Here is an 18,219-nt window from a genome sequence, read left to right on the forward strand (position 1 = left end):
GCATTTACAGCCAGTCCTTGAATTGGAAGTCTATCATTGTCAATGGCAGGTAATGAGGTAAATACTATGGGGGGAAAAAGAGAGTTGGATCAACTTTAGTGGTATTAGGGGCCAAACTTTTTAATCTATTTGTTTTAAATAACATGTATTTTATCATTTTATGTATTCATGATTAATAATTCAGTGATATAAACTGATACAAGATGTGGACTTGACCTTTAATGTTGTGAATTTTTTCTATAAATTTTTCCTACTGCATAGTTTTTATATTACCAAAGAGAGACACTTGCTCATTGAATGTGAAGTGGTGTAAAGCGCTTTGAGCGCCTTGAAAGGTGGAAAAGCGCTATATATGTATAACACCATAAGTACTAATTACATTTTCCATTTTAAAAAATACCACCAAAAAAAGCTATCGGAAATCAGACAAATGCTACCATCTAGTGGTTAATCACCAGTGTAGATGTTTATATCACAAATATACAGTTTATGAAAAATTTTCACAATTTATTGCTAAATCAGTGTGAGACGTGACGTGTAAGAAAAAAAAAAGTGCTTTTCAACTAAGAGAAAACTGATCAAAAAAACATTTAAAATTGTTTGAGAGTGGTCAGTAACCATTTTTTTCACAATCAGCCCTGTTTTCTTCCTTCAAAAAAAGATAATGTTGACTTCTAAATGAAACCATCAGAAAGGTACAGATTACCTGCACCAGTGGACAAACCAATAGAAGAGAGAGGTTAAGGATTCAGTTCCGTATGTCTATGTTTGTATTCAAGACAACACAAGAACGGGTAAAGGAATTATCATCAAAATTGCAGGATATGTTTTCTATATGGAACGGAATAGGTGATTATAGAATTGGACCTAATGGGGTCAAAGGTCAGAAAAGGAACTTCTCAATAACAGGTTAGCCTATTTAACTTAAATTTGTAGGGTAGGTAATATGAAAAGAGGAAAGGTCACAAAGGTCAGAAATACGGCAATGATTTGAATTTAGCTGCATAGGCAGAGATTTGTCCTCTTAGGCTACGTTCATACTACAGGTATTAATGCACAAATCCGATTTTTTGTCATATCTGTTTTTTTGGCATGTCCGTTCAGACTGCCTTTGTCCATTGAGACCATTCAAGTATTACGCATGCGCACTAATTCGCAGTCCGACATGCGCTGAGCAAGATGACCCGCATGCGCAGAAGCATCAAAACAAATGACCACACATGTTGGCTGTCATCCGTCATTCCAGGGATTATCATTTTTAGCTCGATAAAAAGAGGACACAAATAACAGACATTAATAATCCACGTTTAGTTTTATTTTCAAAGTTTATATGGATTGATAGAACGCATACACGCACACACATAAGCCTTGACGTGTGTGCGTGAAATGACGTGGGTGCGTCAGTTTGCCTCGACTCGGCCATTTGTGCAATAATGAAATATTGCTCATTCGGAGCACAGAATTAAAATCGAAAATTGACAGGTTTATCCTTTTCTTCATTTTATTTTTTATGACTGTGGTCAATCCCGCTTCGTGCTTAAAAGCAGAGTTCAAGCTAGGCGCTAATGCCTGCATCGCTGCCGTCCTTCGTGCCTCTTGCTGTTTGCTGACGTAATTAGTGCATGAATTCCGATTCCGGAGACTGGACAGTACAGACCGCTGCGACAGTCTGGAAAAATGTGGCCCAGATCGGATTTGAACCACATACGAAAGTGACCCAGATCGGATTTGAAATGGTCCAGTTCTATGCGACTTGTCACGTTCAGACCGTCAAGTTAATGCCTCACTCGAGTCGGAAAAAGACGAAAAAATCGGATTCGTGCATTAAGACCTGTAGTATGAACGTAGCCTCAGATTGCCCCTCAAGTTTAAAAATGTTTAGTATCCTGGTTGTTTCAGTGAACTCTCATGTAGATAAATTGTGAATTGAGCATTCTGTCTTTCTTTCCTAACGTTTATAGAAAACACAAAACGAAAAATAAATAAAAACTCAAAAGTTTAATAAAACATTTCACCCTGAAATTATCATGATTCACTGCAAGCATTTATTGCATAGTAAGAATGTAGACAAGTGGTTACATGTGTAGACCAATAGTACTGAGTTTACAAGTCCAAAATTTAGCTCTGGGTATTTTATTTACGATACCCTAGAGTTTGTATGGTCTCTTGCACGTTGCATTTGACTAACGATTAAGTCCAACATATAGCCCACCACATTATTAATTAGTATGGTTCAGGTTGTCATCCAATGGTGTCCATCAACTCAACTCTTCTGTCTCCACTACTTTAGGTTCTGGTTCCCGGATTGCGGACTCCATACCAGGCAAAGAAGTCCTTCTCCGTGCAGCTGTCTCAATCTTCTGCACGAGCTCCACTTCCCACGGATGCGTGACGAAACTGAGCACCTCGCCATCTTCGCATCCCCCAGCTCTCCCCACCCTACCGGCCCTGTGGATGTAGTCTGTGTGTGACTGCGGAAAGTCATAGTTGACCACCAGGCGTACCCGGGACGTGTCCAGGCCTCGTGAAGCAACATCAGTGCACAGGAGAATATCCGTCGTGCTCTTTTGGAAGCGGTGAAAGATGCCTGTGCGCACCACGGCAGGCATCTCACCTTGGATACGAGTGTGCGGCACACCCATCTCCTCCAGGGAATATCTGTGGTGGGAGAAAACACACATATTTTGCATGTGCTCTTTTATGTCTGAAGATGGCGCCAAATATCAGCTAATGAGAAAACGACTAATGACCGCACCCAAAGCACAGGTGTCAAACAGATTCCAGAAAGGGCCAAGTGGGTGCTGGATTTTGTTCCAACCGATACCGTGGAGAGAGTTTAACCAATGAACTTCCTACTGAAACAAGCAGCACCTGACAAAGTTTAACTGATAACACATGTAAAAGATCTGATTGGTGAAAAGGTGTCCTCTTCATTGGTTGGAAAGCAAACTTGCACCCACTTGGCCCTTTCGACACCTGTGACCCAAAGAGTTCTTTAATCAAATCAAGAAAAGCTTGATAAAGCACCAGGGGAAACCCTCAGCTATCCATATCAGCAAATAAAAACCTACCGACCAATATGAAAAAGCCCCCCACCCCCCCCGCAAAGTTGCAACATTGCCAATTTGAATAATGCATCTACTAAAACATAACATTTTCCATTACATACCCGAGCCAGTTGACAGTGGAGGACTTGTTGCAGAACACAAGAACGGCGTTCCCACCTGCTCCTCCGTGTTCCTGCTGGAGTCGTTTCAAGTAATGGTTGAGCTCCAGGACTTTGTCCTGCCCTCGAACTTTGAGAAAGGTCTGCTTGACATGCGGCATGAGAAAGTGCAGCATCTTGCTCTTAATCACCACTATGCTGCCGAGATCCGTCACCCGACTGAGGACGTCGCCCACTCCGCCGGGGAAGGTGGCACCAATGGCCAGAAGCTGAGCCTTGTTCAACGGGTCTTGCGTTTCTGCCGGAGCACTGGCGATTTCAACATGCTGCAAAATTTCCTCCAACATGTCTGAGAAGCTCGGGTCGAACATGGTGTCAGCTTCATCCACCACCAGAAAGCGCAGGTGGCTCAAGTCCAAGCAACGTCTCCGCAGCGCTTTGACCAGAGCACCTGGTGTGGCTACTAAAACATCAGGAACGCCTCGCTTGAAAACCCCTTTGATGCGCCCCACGCCTCGCCCGCCTCCCACTGTCCTCGTCTCCAAGCCCAGTGGGATGCACAGGGTCTTGGACACGGACGCCACCTGCTCAGCCAGCTCCCTGGAGGGCACCACAACCATAGCACGGATTTCAGGGGACGCCTCATGATTAATTTCCTTACTGAGCTGCAATTTGTGCATAATCGGCAACAAATAACTCAGTGTCTTCCCACTACCTGTCTCAGCTGCACACAGGATATTGTGACCTCGCATCACCTTAGGTATGGTCTGCAGCTGCACTGTGGTGGGATGAATGATGTTTGAGCGTTCCAAAGTTTCTATCAACTCAGTGGAGATTTGTAATCTATGGAAGGTCTTCACTGGCTTTTTAATTTCCTCCTCCTTGCTTGCAGATACAAAAGGTGCAACGGATTTGATGTTGTTGACAGTGAAATAATCTCCGAATGACTTTTTGTGCTTCCATCCTTTGGAGCAGAGTGTAGGCACGTCAAACTTGCCGTGCGTGTAACCAACAGACTGGTTCAAACTGGCGTTCCTGCCCTGGATGAGGAGCTTGCCAGCTTTGCTGGTGCTGATTTTATTTATAACTCGAGTTTGTTTCACATTCTCCACGCGATTCTGCACGGAGCGAGGAACGCGTATGACAGGGATGCCTTCAGCAGACGCCGGACAAATGGAAAAATAAACACAAGCAGTCGAGAGTCTGCTTAATTGAGTCTGGTAAACTCTCGAAGAAGCTAGAGTCGAGTAGCCGACCTTCAGAGACAACATTCTGGACTGGCAACGAGGATGCTAGCCTGCTAGCGGCTAAAAGTTCCCGACAAAGAAGCGTGAGTAAAAGCATACAACTGCTTAGTAAAACAAGGCAATTAATCCACTAAGGCATCTTCATCAGCGAACCCAAAAACAAAAGCAACATGATTCCAAAATCCATTAAAACTCACACAGGACAGTCATGGTAGATGTTTAGTGTCTGGCTCATTGTAACGTGGCGATTGTTGATGACGTAATCAACAGGCGCGGGATGGTGACGAATAATTCCACGCATAAACTGTGTATATTATTATTTTTTAAATAACTGTCTTCTGTCTTGTAATGACAATGTAACTGTATTGAATACATCTGAATGTAGCTGTCATTTTTTGTCAACTTTTTTGAAGCAGATGTTTGAATGCATGTAAGTTCGAAAAAATAAAATATAAATAAATAAATGAATAAATAAATATAAAATAATATTTGTTCCACGCATTTCTTTTCCTAAAGAACGTTTCTTAATTTTTTTTTTTTTTTTTTTTTTTTGGGGGGGGGGGGGGGGCGCTTTGTATCGTATCGAGCCAATTAGGAAGAATATTATTTTATCAATTTCATCTTATTTTTGGCAATTTCTTTTTTTATTCATAGATGCAAATTCAAACCTAATTTTATTGCCTTTAAAAAAGAAATGGCTCTATATATTAAATCTGCATCTAAGTAAAAAAAATTATTAATAATCTAAAGGCTATAAAAATATATATTGTGTTTGTGTTCCAAATGTAATATTTCAGATTTTTTTTTTTTTCCCTAAAAAACCCTGGCATATTGTACTTTGTATCATTATTGCTTTGTGGTAATATTTGTAGTTTTTTTTTCATGTGTCTTGCTTGTACATCTGAATTGTTGTTATTGTATTGTTCGATTAAAAAAAAACAACAACAAAAAAACAAAAAAAACAAAAAAAAGAGAGAGAGCGAAACGGAAAAAAAGAATGTTTATTATTGATGTCTGATTCAAAAGACCGTTAGTTCAAATGTACCCTTGTGATTAAGGGGGCAGGGAATCTTTACTTTATATGTCAAACATAAATATTCACCAAAAATAACAAAAGTATTGGAATTATGACAATTTTTGTTAAATCCGTTTTATATCAGAGACTGACATTTATATGACGCCCATACTACAATACCCCCAAAACATTTTTTGTAGTGAATGATACAATTGGCCTTTAATAGAAGATGAATGAAATCTTTATTTCTGCATTATTTAAATGGGTTCAAATTTTATTGTTTATTTCTTTCGTCGTGTTCCTCTATCATTAACGAACAACTTCACACAAAGTTCAGAATGGTGCACAATGTGCACCAGCAGGATGATGAAGTAGTATTAAACTTTAATTTCTCTCTTTTTACATTTTAATACATGTTTACACTCATTTTTGCTTTGAATTGTAGATTTTCTTCAATTTAGAGTTTTTAATCTACATATTTCTGTTTGTGTTTATTTATGTGGAAGATAAAGTAGAGAGGAATGTGATTTGACAATGATGCATTCAGGTTTGGACATAATTCAGTAAATGTAAATACTGAATTGTGGACTGTCTCAGATAATTAGAATATTGTGATAAAGTTCTTTACTTTCTGTAATGCAATTAAAAAAACAAAAATGTCATACATTCTGGATTCATTACACATCAACTGAACTATTTCAAGCCTTTTATTATTTTAATATTGCTGAATTTTGCTTACAGCTTAAGAAAACTCAAAAATCCTATCTCAAAATATTAGAATATCATGAAAAAGTATACAAGTAGGCTATTCAACTAATCACCAGAATCGTCTAATTAACTCGAAACACCTGCGAGGGTTTCCTGAGCCTTAAAAACACTCAGCTTGGTTCAGTAAACTAAATCACAAGTATGGGGAAGACTGCTGATCTGACTGCTGTCCAGAGGACCATCATTGATACCCTCCATCAGGAGGGTAAGACACAAAAAGACATTTCTCAAAGAGCAGGCTGTTCACAGAGTGCAGTTTCAAAGCATATCCACAAAAAGTCTGTTGGAAGGGAAAAATGTGGCCGGAAACGCTGCACAACCAAGAGAGATGACCGCAGCCTTAACAAAATTGTGAAGAAGAGCCGCTTCCAGAATTTGGGGGAGCTTCAAAGACAGTGGGCTGAAGCTGGAGTCCAGGTATCAAAAGCCACAGTTCACAGACGTGTCCGGGAAATGGGCTACAATAGCCGTATTCCCATGGTCAAGCCACTTCTGAACTCAAGACAACGGAAGAAGCGTCTGACTTGGGCTATGGAGAAGAAGCACTGGACAGTTGCAGAGTGGTCCAAAGTCCTCTTTTCAGACGAAAGCAAGTTTTGCATTTCATTTGGAAGTCAAGGCGCCAGAGTCTGGAGAAAGGCTGGAGAGGAGCAAAATCCAAGTTGCTTGAAATCCAGTGTGAAGTTCCCACAGTCAGCAATGGTTTGGGGAGCCATGTCAGCTGCTGGTGTTGGTCCACTGTGTTTCATCAAGTCCAGAGTAAATGCAACTGTGTACCAAGAGATTTTAGAGCACTACATGCTTCCATCTGCTGAAAAGCTCTATGGAGATGAGGATTTCATTTTCCAGCATGATCTGGCACCTGCCCACAGTGCCAAAACCACCAGTAACTGGTGCACTGACCATGGCATCACTGTCCTTGATTGGCCTGCTAATTCCCCTGACCTGAACCCCATCGAGAATTTGTGGGGTATAGTTAAGAAGAAGATGAAAGACACCAGACCTACAAATGCAAATGAGCTGAAGGCCGCTATCGAAGCATCCTGGGCATCAATAACACCTCAGCAATGCCACAGGCTGATTGCCTCCATGCCACGCCGGATTGATGCAGTAATCCGTGCAAAAGGATTCCCAACCAAGTACTGAGTGCATCAATGGACATTTTCAAATGTTTGATTTAGTTTTGCTGTTATAAAATTATTTTTTTACTTGGTCTAAGGAAGTATTCTAATTTTTTGATATAGGATTTTTGAGGTTTCTTAAGCTGTAAGCCAAAATCAGCAATATTCAAATAATAAAAGGCTTGAAATAGTTCAGTTGATGTGTAATGAATCCAGAATGTATGACATTTTTGTTTTTTTAATTGCATTACAGAAAGTAAAGAACTTTATCACAATATTCTAATTATCTGAGACAGTCCTGTATTTGTTATAATATATATTTTTTTTAAATTAAAAAAAAAAAAATAAAAAGGTGGGGGTGAGGTTTTGGGGTTACAATAAGAAGAACCCTTATTTATAGGAAATTAAGATAATTCCAGCTCACCTGTGACCGATGAGTACAAGCACTATAGGAAATTGATAGCTTTTCGTTTGATTTCTTTAAGATTGAGATGCATATGGCAGCCATCACTACATCATCGCTACTGCAGAAATGGTAATAGGCCTCACTAAATTGTGTTCCAGCAAGGACTAAGCCTGCAGTATTGTTATGAGAAAATTCTAAAGTCAACTTTTATTAAGTTTTAAAATGACTAATTAAAGGCTCAAGGTTAAGCATGTGCTTGTCCTAGGATTCTTGGGAGGATAATCTAGTGTTGCTGCTGTGCCACAGGGCATGTAAAATAATGGAGGGTCACTAATCTCCTTTTTGTATCCAGAGAAACGGGTGCAAAAGGGGGAATACTTCATACTCTACTGAATGTGTTTATTAACATGTTTCTGACTTCACATTTATATGCTGCTGGCTGTTAAAATTGATTTTACACCAGCTGGTGTGATGAATGAACTCAGTCCCAGTCATCGATTATCAGTATTATCAAGGGTGTCACAAATTAATGTCATTGCTGTTGGAATCCCGCTGGAAAGATACCATTTATTTCCGTGACCATTTCCGGAAATGCATTTTATTTTTCTGCTGATGTTTTGTGATCACATTGCGGGCGTTTAACACCAGCAAGTCAAAGCAGTTTCAGCAACCAACCACTAAGGGGAAGCACAAACCAAGATGTCGTCAATCCATTAATGGTCCCCTATATGCAATATCATGGAAATACAGATTTGATTAGAATTTACTCTATTCACTTAAAACATGAAGTGTTTTCATTCATCAAATGACACAATATGAATCCCTATACTTAGAAATGATACATAAAGACTGTACTGACTGCCAGTTCTGAGGTTGGGGGTTAGAATTTGGGCTCCGGCCTTCTCTTAACGCTTATGGAGGTTTATTCCAGGTACACTCTAACTTCCTCCCACAATCTTTCATGTTAGGTTCATTGAAGACTGTAAACTGTACTTGTGGGAATGCTTGTTTGTCTGTGTGCAAATGCCTACCAACCAAACCAGGATAAACGAGCTCTTGTCCAAAGTCAACTGGGATAGTCTTCAACCTTCACCCTTGTCTCTAATGAGAATAAACAGTAAGTATATAAAATTAATGGCTGGAGTGGTTTCCCAAATGGTTCATGGTGTTGTTTCATGGCATTTCGTGTTTACTGTGGTAGGTTCATAACTACTTTGTTGATTTTAATCACTTGTTGTGCGTAGTTACGAGAATACACACTGTATTTTTGTGCTTGGAATATTGAGGGACCACATTTCTAAATTAGGGCAACCCTGCTGTATACTCATCTAGACATGGTGCACAAATCATTTCCACTTGCTTTACTGCCTCTGCGGCGAGTCCTTATCGCTCGACATTCTAATACAGGACCACACATCACGTAACTTGATATTTGTTGACATTTAGCAAATACCTGTTGCGTCGGTACTTACGTTTGCATTTCTGCAGCATGTGTGTGCTCAAATCCCTGAAAGGAGAGTGACGCCCAAAGCACACAAATAACAGCGTAAGATGGGGAGACGATGCTGCTTGTTTGTTTTGCAACTTTCACTAGAAGAACAAACCACGTTGGCAACCTCCCACACAAATTGTCTTTGTTATCTTCGCACTTTAAAGGTCATCGTTGAAGATAACAAATGCGGGTAAATTGAAATGTAACTTAGGTGTGTACGCAGAGGGGAAAGTTCAAGCCCTGCTAGGTGACTTAGGCCATGTCTACACGTACCAGGGTATCTTGCAAAAAGAACTTTTTCTCTGGTTTAGCCTATCATCCATATGCAGACACATTTTGTGGTCAACATTACAAAAAAGAAAACAACTCCAACCAAAGTGAAGATTTGCAAATTCTGCATTTGATGCGTCGTCATGTGTACATTAATAACCGGAGGTTTGCATTTTTTAACAGTTGAAACGTCACTTTCTGCGACAAAAAAATGTTCAAATGTCATATGTGCGACCCGTGTTTGCATTCATTCACAGAAAATTTGGAATCTTATCAGATATCACACATACATCGTGAATGTTAAAGACATATATAATGCACATATATAAACACACAAGCGACTGCACCAATAGCGACCCGTGCTAACATGCTAGCGGTTCACGAACATCTTACAAGACAACAGGTAAATGGAGAAATTAAGATCGTTGAACCATTTAACTTTTTTTTTCATTCACTCTATGCTTGGATGCACATCAAGAAATACGTTAAAAAAAAAAAACAAAAAAAAAACACTTATGCAGTTGGGTGCGGATATTTTCCCTACAAACGAGGTTGTGTGGACGTTGATTTTTTTTTTTTTTTCTTGACAGAAGGGGCAAAATACTCGTTTTTAGAAAGCTCTGCTACATGTGGACATGGCCTATGATACAGTAGGCTACTGTCCATTCGATTTACAACGAACTCAGTCATGTTTAGTTTAACAGCAGTGTGAAGTGAGGAGAAAAAAAAGAATAATGTATCAGTGTATCCATTAGCCAAGGTTTGGAAATAAAAGAAAATCAACTATATTGAACCCAATTCAAACAGTTCACAAAAACAGTACTTTTACAACTAAATATCCATTCAATGACTAATCGGAAAGCAAAATATTCAAGTATTTTTCAGATTATACAGTATGCAACACAGAAGAGGAGCTCTCAGTAAGTTAATACAATTAACTAAATCTAATTAAATTTTTAAAAAGTAAAATTAAAAGTATTTTTTTAGTTTATACAATAACTATAAAAGTTTGCAAAGAAAAATCCAACACAGAGAAGTTTTAGAAGCAATTAATTTTTTTTGTGACTCACCAGAAAATTAAAAAAAAGACATTTTAAAATATTGACTGTGAACTCAATATTAGATAGCAAAATAAATACAGCTAATGTTTCCAAAGCTGACTAAAGCCTTCCATTTTTATTTTTATTTTTTTTTTTGCCATTAAAATAGATTGTGAGACTTTTCATCTAAATATACTTGTTATCATACGAGTGACACTACCTCAACCTATTTTGGTTGAACTAGTAATGAGTCATATTTGTCATCGTAGCGTGTTTTTCTTTCAGTTGGTAATTTCACAAGAAAATATAAAAATCTGGAAAAATGTAATACTGTCTGTAAAATAATACTAACCAATTACATTGCTTTGATTTTTTTCAGTTATTCATAGCCATAATAGTATTGGAATATTGTGAGGAAATGGTCATCCTTTTTTCTAAATCACCCTAATGGCTCTAGAAGACATTTGTATCAACTATAGATTTTCAACGTTGGATATACCAGTGTTGAAAAAGAGGGCTACTGTGTCATTTCCGGTTGAAAGACACCATCCATCAGTCAAATCCATTAAACAAATTGAAATTCTTCTAATTACAACGGAAAAGCTGAAAAGAAAAGAAGAAGAAGATTTTATAGATAAAAAGCTTGCATATTATTGCAGGTAAGGAAGGGTTACACTGAAGTTCGTGCATGGAACCAAAAGACCACAGGAAACGTGATTTTGGTGCTTTCAGATGTCTTCTATGCACCGAGCGCTTGTCTAAACGCCCACATGCGTTTGGCAACCGTGTCAAAAATAAGCGGGCGCTGCCTGCTATGCATGCAGTTTGTCTGACATTGTTACATATTAGAATTTACACAGAAACAAGTAAAACATACAGTATAGGCTACAGAACTACCCAAAGCTCTGGGTCCACCAGTAGGTGTTTTCTCAGTACATCTTCTCGGAGCCAGGAATTAGATGTTGATTTGAAAAAAATAAATAAAAAAAAAATAAAAAGTATTTGTTGATCTCATCATTGTTGTTCATCATTTGTTTTCTATTTATTTATTTATTTAATTAAGAAATAGTGTACCACCAAAAGGTTCTACACAGCCACTCAATCTTTATAGCTTTATTACTGGTTGAATTAGCTTCAAAGCTTTGTTGCAGATCTTATCTGAATGCGGAAGACCTTTTGATCAAATGAAAACATGGATAACTTTTACACAGTGATGCATTATAGAACAAGCACATGAACATTTAAGGCATCAAAACAACTCATTAGGGCTTGAGTCCATTAGTCTGTGTGGCGGTGAGTGTGCGTGTGTATTTGTGTGTATATGGACTCCGGATACACAGTGAAGATTAACCTGAGCCAAAAGAGACTGATGGCTTTGATGCAAACAAAGGGGTTAATAAGAAGTGGGGAAAGCCGGCAAACTGATTTCCTATTAGGCCTACTTAAATTTAGCTGCAGATTTTCGTCACGGGAAATACCAAGAACTGAATGTTGACGATAGACAGTAATGTAATAATCTTTTAGCAGTACCTATTATGACTTTTTACAATGACATTATAGGTTTAACAGCTCTTAAACCGTACGAGGGAGAGATTTTATTCCTTAAAAGTACACCACTGGAACACTAAGCACAGTTTGGGCAGTAAGAATTTAATGAAATACAGGAAAATGCAAAGGAAAATCTTTAATTAAAATGGATTCCACCCAAGGGTGTAGGTTTGGTCTCAACATTGGTAGGGACGATATAACAGCATAACCTGCATGTACACTTTTTGCTTTGATCCGGACATTAATATGACCAGATTACTGAACGGGGGTCAGGGCTACATTTCTCACCAATATGAACCTAATTAATTGATACACTAAATGATTAATGCAAAATAAGTCTGTATTGATTTATACTAACTTTCATGTGTATTGGTTCAGGTGACAATCTGAGATATCCAAGGACCGATCTATATCTGAGGTATACGAGACTACCCCGAAACAAAGTACTCTCATGAAATTCTTTCACATGTCAGTTCATGTTCATGTAGTGTCCCCCTGAAGTGGACCCAATCTTGGATAGCTTCCCGTTTTTTTTTTTGTTTTTTTTTTTAATAAAGGGACTTGCACTCTGAAGCCTCTGCGTTGCATTATTGTAATGCACATAATGCAAACAAAGATCCAAATAAGGGACAACTAGCTTGACTTTGTTTTTCTTTGTGGACGCTGGCCTGACTGCAGTAGTTTTGCAAGTTAGTATGTCCACACAGTTTAATGTTTTGCTAACTCTGATGCTAGTCAGACTTTCTTTAGCAAAATTAGTGGTGTTTTCCCCACTTCCGAAACATTGACGTATTTTTACATTAGTTGCTGCTGGTCACTGCTGCTGGTCGGAAAAAAAAAACACTTCAAATATCACTCCTTTTCGAAGGGAGTGGATGAGGCGGGTTGGTTCAAGTGCAGGAGTGGGTAGTAACACGTTATATTTACTCAGTTACATTTACTTGAGTACTTTTTCTAGAAAAATGTAATCCTTAGAGTAGTTTTACCAAACAATACTTTTTACTGAGTAGGTTTGTGAAGAAACACAACTCGTACTCCACTACTTTGGCCTACACTAGAGTCGTTACATTTTTCGTATTCATTCTACATATTGACTTTATTATTGCCGAAATGCCAACAGTGGCCGTCTCAGTTTCACCAATGAGACGTCGAAACAACCACATGACTCCATTATACCAATCTGAGTTAACAATGGGGTTTTTTTGTCTTAAATTTGAATAAAAATATTTGAAAGAGAACAATGTTTTTTTTTCTTCACTAGAGGGCACTTGCGCTCTTTATTTCATATTGTTGTTCTGGTCTGAATTGGAGGATTTTTTTGTCATTATTTTGGCTTAATATGGTCATGTAATAGGTTATAATAATAATATGGTATAGTAATAATAACAACAGTTCGTATCAATCAAATTGTGCTGAGGAAAAAAATATACCATGATTAAAAAAAAAACCATTGTAAGCAGTTACTCACAATGTTACTCATTACTTGACTATTATTTTCAACAAACACTTTTTTTTACTTGTACTTGAATAATCTTTTTGGATGACTACCTTTACTTGAGTGATATTATTTAGAAGCAACGCTAGACTTCCTGTGGATTTTTTGCTTATTCTATCCACTTCTGGTCAAGTCATCAGCCAATCAAATGTGCGTGGGAGGGCATTCAGCAAATGAAAAGGGTTAAAATTAAATTTGAAAATAATGAAAATAATTCACTTTCTAATGGTAGGGTCTGTTCTGTCCTTACAACATATGGGAACACTATCTAAATGACCTATATCACTGAACTCATATAATGCAAATAAGGTTGCTTAAAAGTTGGTGGGGACAATTTGAGCATCCTGAAAAGTTGGTCGTGTTATGTCCTTACTGTCCCTATGCAAACCTACGCCCTTGATTCCACCTGAAAGAGGAAACAATAAAAGTACCATATATTTATTGTGTAAAGCATTATCCGAATAACTTATTCTCATCTGGGGGTGTTGGAGTCTATCTAAAATGACTGAGAGCAGTGGGTGGGTTACGTTCTGAGCTAGTTGACAGCCGATTGCTGTGTACACACTTGGTAAAAGGTTTCGAGACACTTTCTTAAATTAGTTTATCACTAGTAGGCATCCAATCCATTTAAAGCAACACTAGGTAACTTTTCAACCTTTAGAAAATATTTTCATAACATTTGCGATAATATGTCGACTGACAACTAGTTGAATGACACCTCTTTCATATCTTGAGGGGGGTCTGTATCACTTTCACTGGCACTAATTAACTTTGAGGAGGATGGGAAGGAACCCTGGCACTAAAAAAACTACAAATATGCTGACTGCTTAAAGGCATGTGTCACTTCCTTTTCCCCGTTCGTTATAAAGACGGAAGTCGATGCGAACACTGTCGCGCGAATTCTGCAAAGATGGCAAAGCAACAAAAGAGACAAAAAGTTTTGTCTGAAGAACAAAAAAAGTGATGCTACCAGGATATACAGAATAAACATTGGCCTGGCTTTCACTTGCTGGGGTGGGGGTGATTACCCCCCCCCCCAACCAACGAGTCGGGTGGGGTGGTTAGCCACACTAAGCAACACGGTTGCTAACTGTCATATGCTATTGTCTAGCAACCACTGGATTCATTATCTTTCTTCTATTCATCCTTCACACAACCGCTGGAAACAGAATTGTTGTTTAATCCATCTGCAGGTGACTGGGAGATTGAGTTTTGATTGATTGATTGATTGATGATTTTATGACAATGTGATGTTGTGCGCTGTTCCTCATGGGAAACGTAGTGTTCCTTAGGACAAAAAAACTACAGCTTTCGTCCACCGGCGTCGATAAAATCAACCAAAACTGAAGTTACCAAGTGTTGCTTTAAACTAGGAGGGCTCCCACTTCCAATGGATTGGATGTTTATTCCCGTCAATGGCAGCTAATGAGTTAAAAATACATCATAATAATGATTATAATTTAGACCTGGCATCCACATACAAGTAAATGTACCTCACATTTTGGGTCTTGTAGGCCTCACTTGTATACTAAATGTTAATTTTGTGCCTTACATGACCCAAAATGTGATGTTCACATAAGTGGACGCCCTGTCTTTGGGTTAAATTATTTTATTTACCGCAATTTTCGGCTATAAGACGCACCTGATTATGAACCGCCCCCCACCAAATTTAACACAAAAACAGCATTTGTTCATAGATAAGCCGCACTGGACTATAATATAAGCCGCAGCTGTCTTCCAAATGAACCACCATACTTCAATAATATTAATTTGGCCATCACTGCTCCCTTGGGGGAAACAGTCAACCTCTGCTGCCACCTGCTGTTAACACTGTTGTCGTCCAACATGCCTACTAGCATGCATTGCAGCGCTACACAGATGTGAATAACAATCAAAATTCATGTTCTGTGTTAATTATTTTTTCAGTTACTGTTCCAATTGTTTCATCAATTGCTAGTTATGGTATCTGGTAACACTTTATTTGACAGTGGTTCTATAAAACTGCCATAAAACCATCATAATTATGAAATGACATTACAATGAGCATTAATGAATGCTTATGACAGATGTCATTTTGTGTCATCTGGCAAATGATCTCACTTTTGAATGGATGTAAAATATCTGAGATGGACATAAATGGAGTTAATGACATAATTTGCTGGATGACACTTAATTACATCTGTCATAAGCATACATTAATGCCCATGATATTGTCATGTCATAATTATGACGGTCTTATGAAGCTGCTGTCAAATAAAATGTTACCTATTAAACCAAATAAATCAACAAATAAGCCGCACTGGACTATAAACCGCAAGATTAAGAATGAGGGGGAAAAGTAGCGGTTTATTTTCAGAAAATTACGGTATTTATTCATTCATTAATTACTAAAAATATAAACTTGCTCATCCAATAATGACTTGGACCATCTGTTTGCTTAAAAACAAAATAAAAAACAACAATAAACAAATGTGCCTCTTGAGCACTCAGGTCTTCTCCCCTAAAATGTAAATAGTGTGAATACCATTAATCCATTGCATTGTCTGTTCAAAGTGCCAAAACATTTAGATTAGAATGAGTACAATTTGCAAAAGTATTTTTGCCCCTTACAGAAAGGAAAAAAATGAAGTTATTATTCTAAGACGAAATAGTCCTTGTGAAGGGTTTATAATAAAACTCTCAGAACGAACCAAATTCACGTGTGGAGTCCCTCAAGGGTCAATTCTTGGACCACTCTTATTTAACATCTATATGCTTCCGTTAGCTCAGATAATGGAACAGTATGACATCTCCTATCACGCCTATGCAGATGACACACAACTGTACATTTCTGTGTCCCCACATGATTATAGTCCCTTAGTCACCCTGAGCAAATGCATTCATCAAATCAATGAATGGATGTGCCAGAATTTTCTCCAGTTAAATGTGCAGAAGACAGAGGTGATCATTTTTGGGCCAAAAAAGGAAAGGTCAAAGATAAGCAGCGAACTTAGCACAATGTCACTTACAGCTACAAATCAAGTCAGAAACCTTGGCGTAATTATTGACTCAGACCTAAAATTTGATAGCCATTTAAAGTCTGTCACTAAATCCGCTTATTACCACCTAAAAAATGTAACCAGAATTAAGGGGCTTCTGACTGAACAAGACATGGAAAAACTTATGCATGCATTCATTTTCAGCAGATTGGACTATTGCAACGGTATATTTACAGGTCTTGATAAAAAATCAGTCAGGAAGTTGCAGCTGGTACAGAATGCTGCAGCCAGAGTCCTCACAAATACAAGGAAGCTGGACCACATTACACCAGTTTTGAAATCGCTACACTGGCTTCCAGTAAGTCAAAGGATAGACTATAAAATACTGCTGCTCGTTTACAAAACACTTAATGGCCTTGGACCAAAATACATGCTTGACTTGTTAGAGTCCTATGAGACATCTAGACCCCTAAGGTCGTCTGGAACCGGTCTTCTGCATGTTCCAAGAACAAGAACCAAGCAGGGTGAGGCAGCATTTAGTTATTATGCTCCTCACCTCTGGAACAAGTTACCCGAATGTCTGAAGTATGCTCAAACTGTTAGCTCTTTTAAATCAGGGCTAAAAACGCTTTTGTTTAGCACTGCATATCTATAACTGTCTATATATTTCAATCTACCTGCTTTCTATTCCTCTTGTTTTTATCTCCATTGCTGATTTCAATTATTATTAGTAGTAGTAGTTTTTGTTTTATTTTTATTTTATTTATTTATTTTTATTCTGTGATTAAATGCGATTTTTTGTCTTCGTTTCTACGTTGTGTTGATTTAAATGTGATTTTTATGATCTTCATGTGATGTAAAGCACTTTGAATTGCCTTGTGTTGAATTGTGCTATATAAATAAATTTGCCTTGCCTTGCCTTACGCCTGATTTCGCCCTTAAAAATTGCACACTTCTCAATGCCAGCCACTGACTGTAAAAGCAGCCAGCAGTCGTCCACAGCAACGCGCGCGCGCGTCTGCTGACATCACAACTGGAAATGCCTTGTCACGCGGGGTTAGTAAAAGTTGGGATCGGAGCTCCACGGAGCGAGAGAGAACCACAAGACAGGCCGGCGCGCAGGCAGCCAAACCGGGCTAAACACTTTACAGCGATTATTCAAACGCGAGCGGGAGGCAACTCTTCTTTATTTTATTCTGAAAAGGAGTTGCATACGCGACGCGGTCTACTTTCTCCGAAGTTCAAGTCTATATTTTTGCCAAATTAGGAGACTTTTTTTGGGGGGGTTGGGGTTGTAAAAGAAGAAGGACAGTTTGGGTTTATAATACAAGAGGCACATGAAGCAAAGTTGAAGCTCGGCTTCGTGCCACTCGGTAAATGTGCCGTTTTCGGAGAGCGTAAACCTGCTTCGACTTTCAAGCGGCGGCGTGGGGGGCTTTCAGAGAAGAGAGACCGGAGCTGTCAAACCCGATGACGACGGCAAACTGCCCCGGTAACGAGGAGCTGGACTTCCGACTCATCTTCGGAGAGGACGGGCAGCAGCCGCCGTTGAGCCACGCAGGTCAGTGTTCTTGCCCGGTGCCATGTTTGCCCCGCGAAGGCTTGGAATTCACTTATTTTTTCACTATTTCACCATTGAAGCCTGTGAATTCAACCTCGTAAAGGGGAGCAGT

At 38.7% G+C, this 18,219-nt stretch overlaps 2 protein-coding genes across 2 annotated transcripts in view; one reads left to right on the forward strand and one right to left on the reverse strand.

Moving 5' to 3' along the window:
• Nucleotides 1-1,531: 1,531 nt before the first annotated feature.
• Nucleotides 1,532-4,671, reverse strand: ddx28 (DEAD (Asp-Glu-Ala-Asp) box polypeptide 28). Its single transcript, XM_057844795.1, has 2 exons — nt 3,170-4,671; nt 1,532-2,658 (listed from the first exon to the last, which is right to left on the reverse strand). Exons 1-2 carry the CDS (start codon nt 4,435-4,437, stop codon nt 2,259-2,261), a joined length of 1,668 nt encoding a protein of 555 aa, XP_057700778.1. The 5' UTR covers nt 4,438-4,671; the 3' UTR covers nt 1,532-2,258.
• Nucleotides 4,672-17,591: 12,920 nt separating this feature from the next.
• The window catches only part of nfatc3a (nuclear factor of activated T cells 3a), a 108,061-nt gene continuing 107,433 nt past the window's right edge, over nt 17,592-18,219 (forward strand). The window contains exon 1 of the mRNA XM_057854415.1: nt 17,592-18,107. Within this exon, the coding sequence (XP_057710398.1) occupies nt 18,017-18,107 (91 nt within the window). The 5' untranslated portion in view covers nt 17,592-18,016. The remainder of the gene's footprint in view (nt 18,108-18,219) is intronic.

Source organism: Corythoichthys intestinalis, chromosome 1 (assembly GCF_030265065.1).
Source record: "Corythoichthys intestinalis isolate RoL2023-P3 chromosome 1, ASM3026506v1, whole genome shotgun sequence".
NCBI classification, from domain to species: domain Eukaryota; kingdom Metazoa; phylum Chordata; class Actinopteri; order Syngnathiformes; family Syngnathidae; genus Corythoichthys; species Corythoichthys intestinalis.

What these genes read in the sequence shown, in the direction of transcription:
- ddx28 (XM_057844795.1), bottom strand. Translation starts at nt 4,437, where the DNA reads ATGTTGTCTCTGAAGGTCGGCTACTCGACTCTAGCTTCTTCGAGAGTT. An exon ending in TCCACTGTCAACTGGCTCGG is followed by an intron (nt 2,659 to 3,169) that starts GTATGTAATGGA and finishes CTCCCACCACAG; the next exon opens with ATATTCCCTGGAGGAGATGG.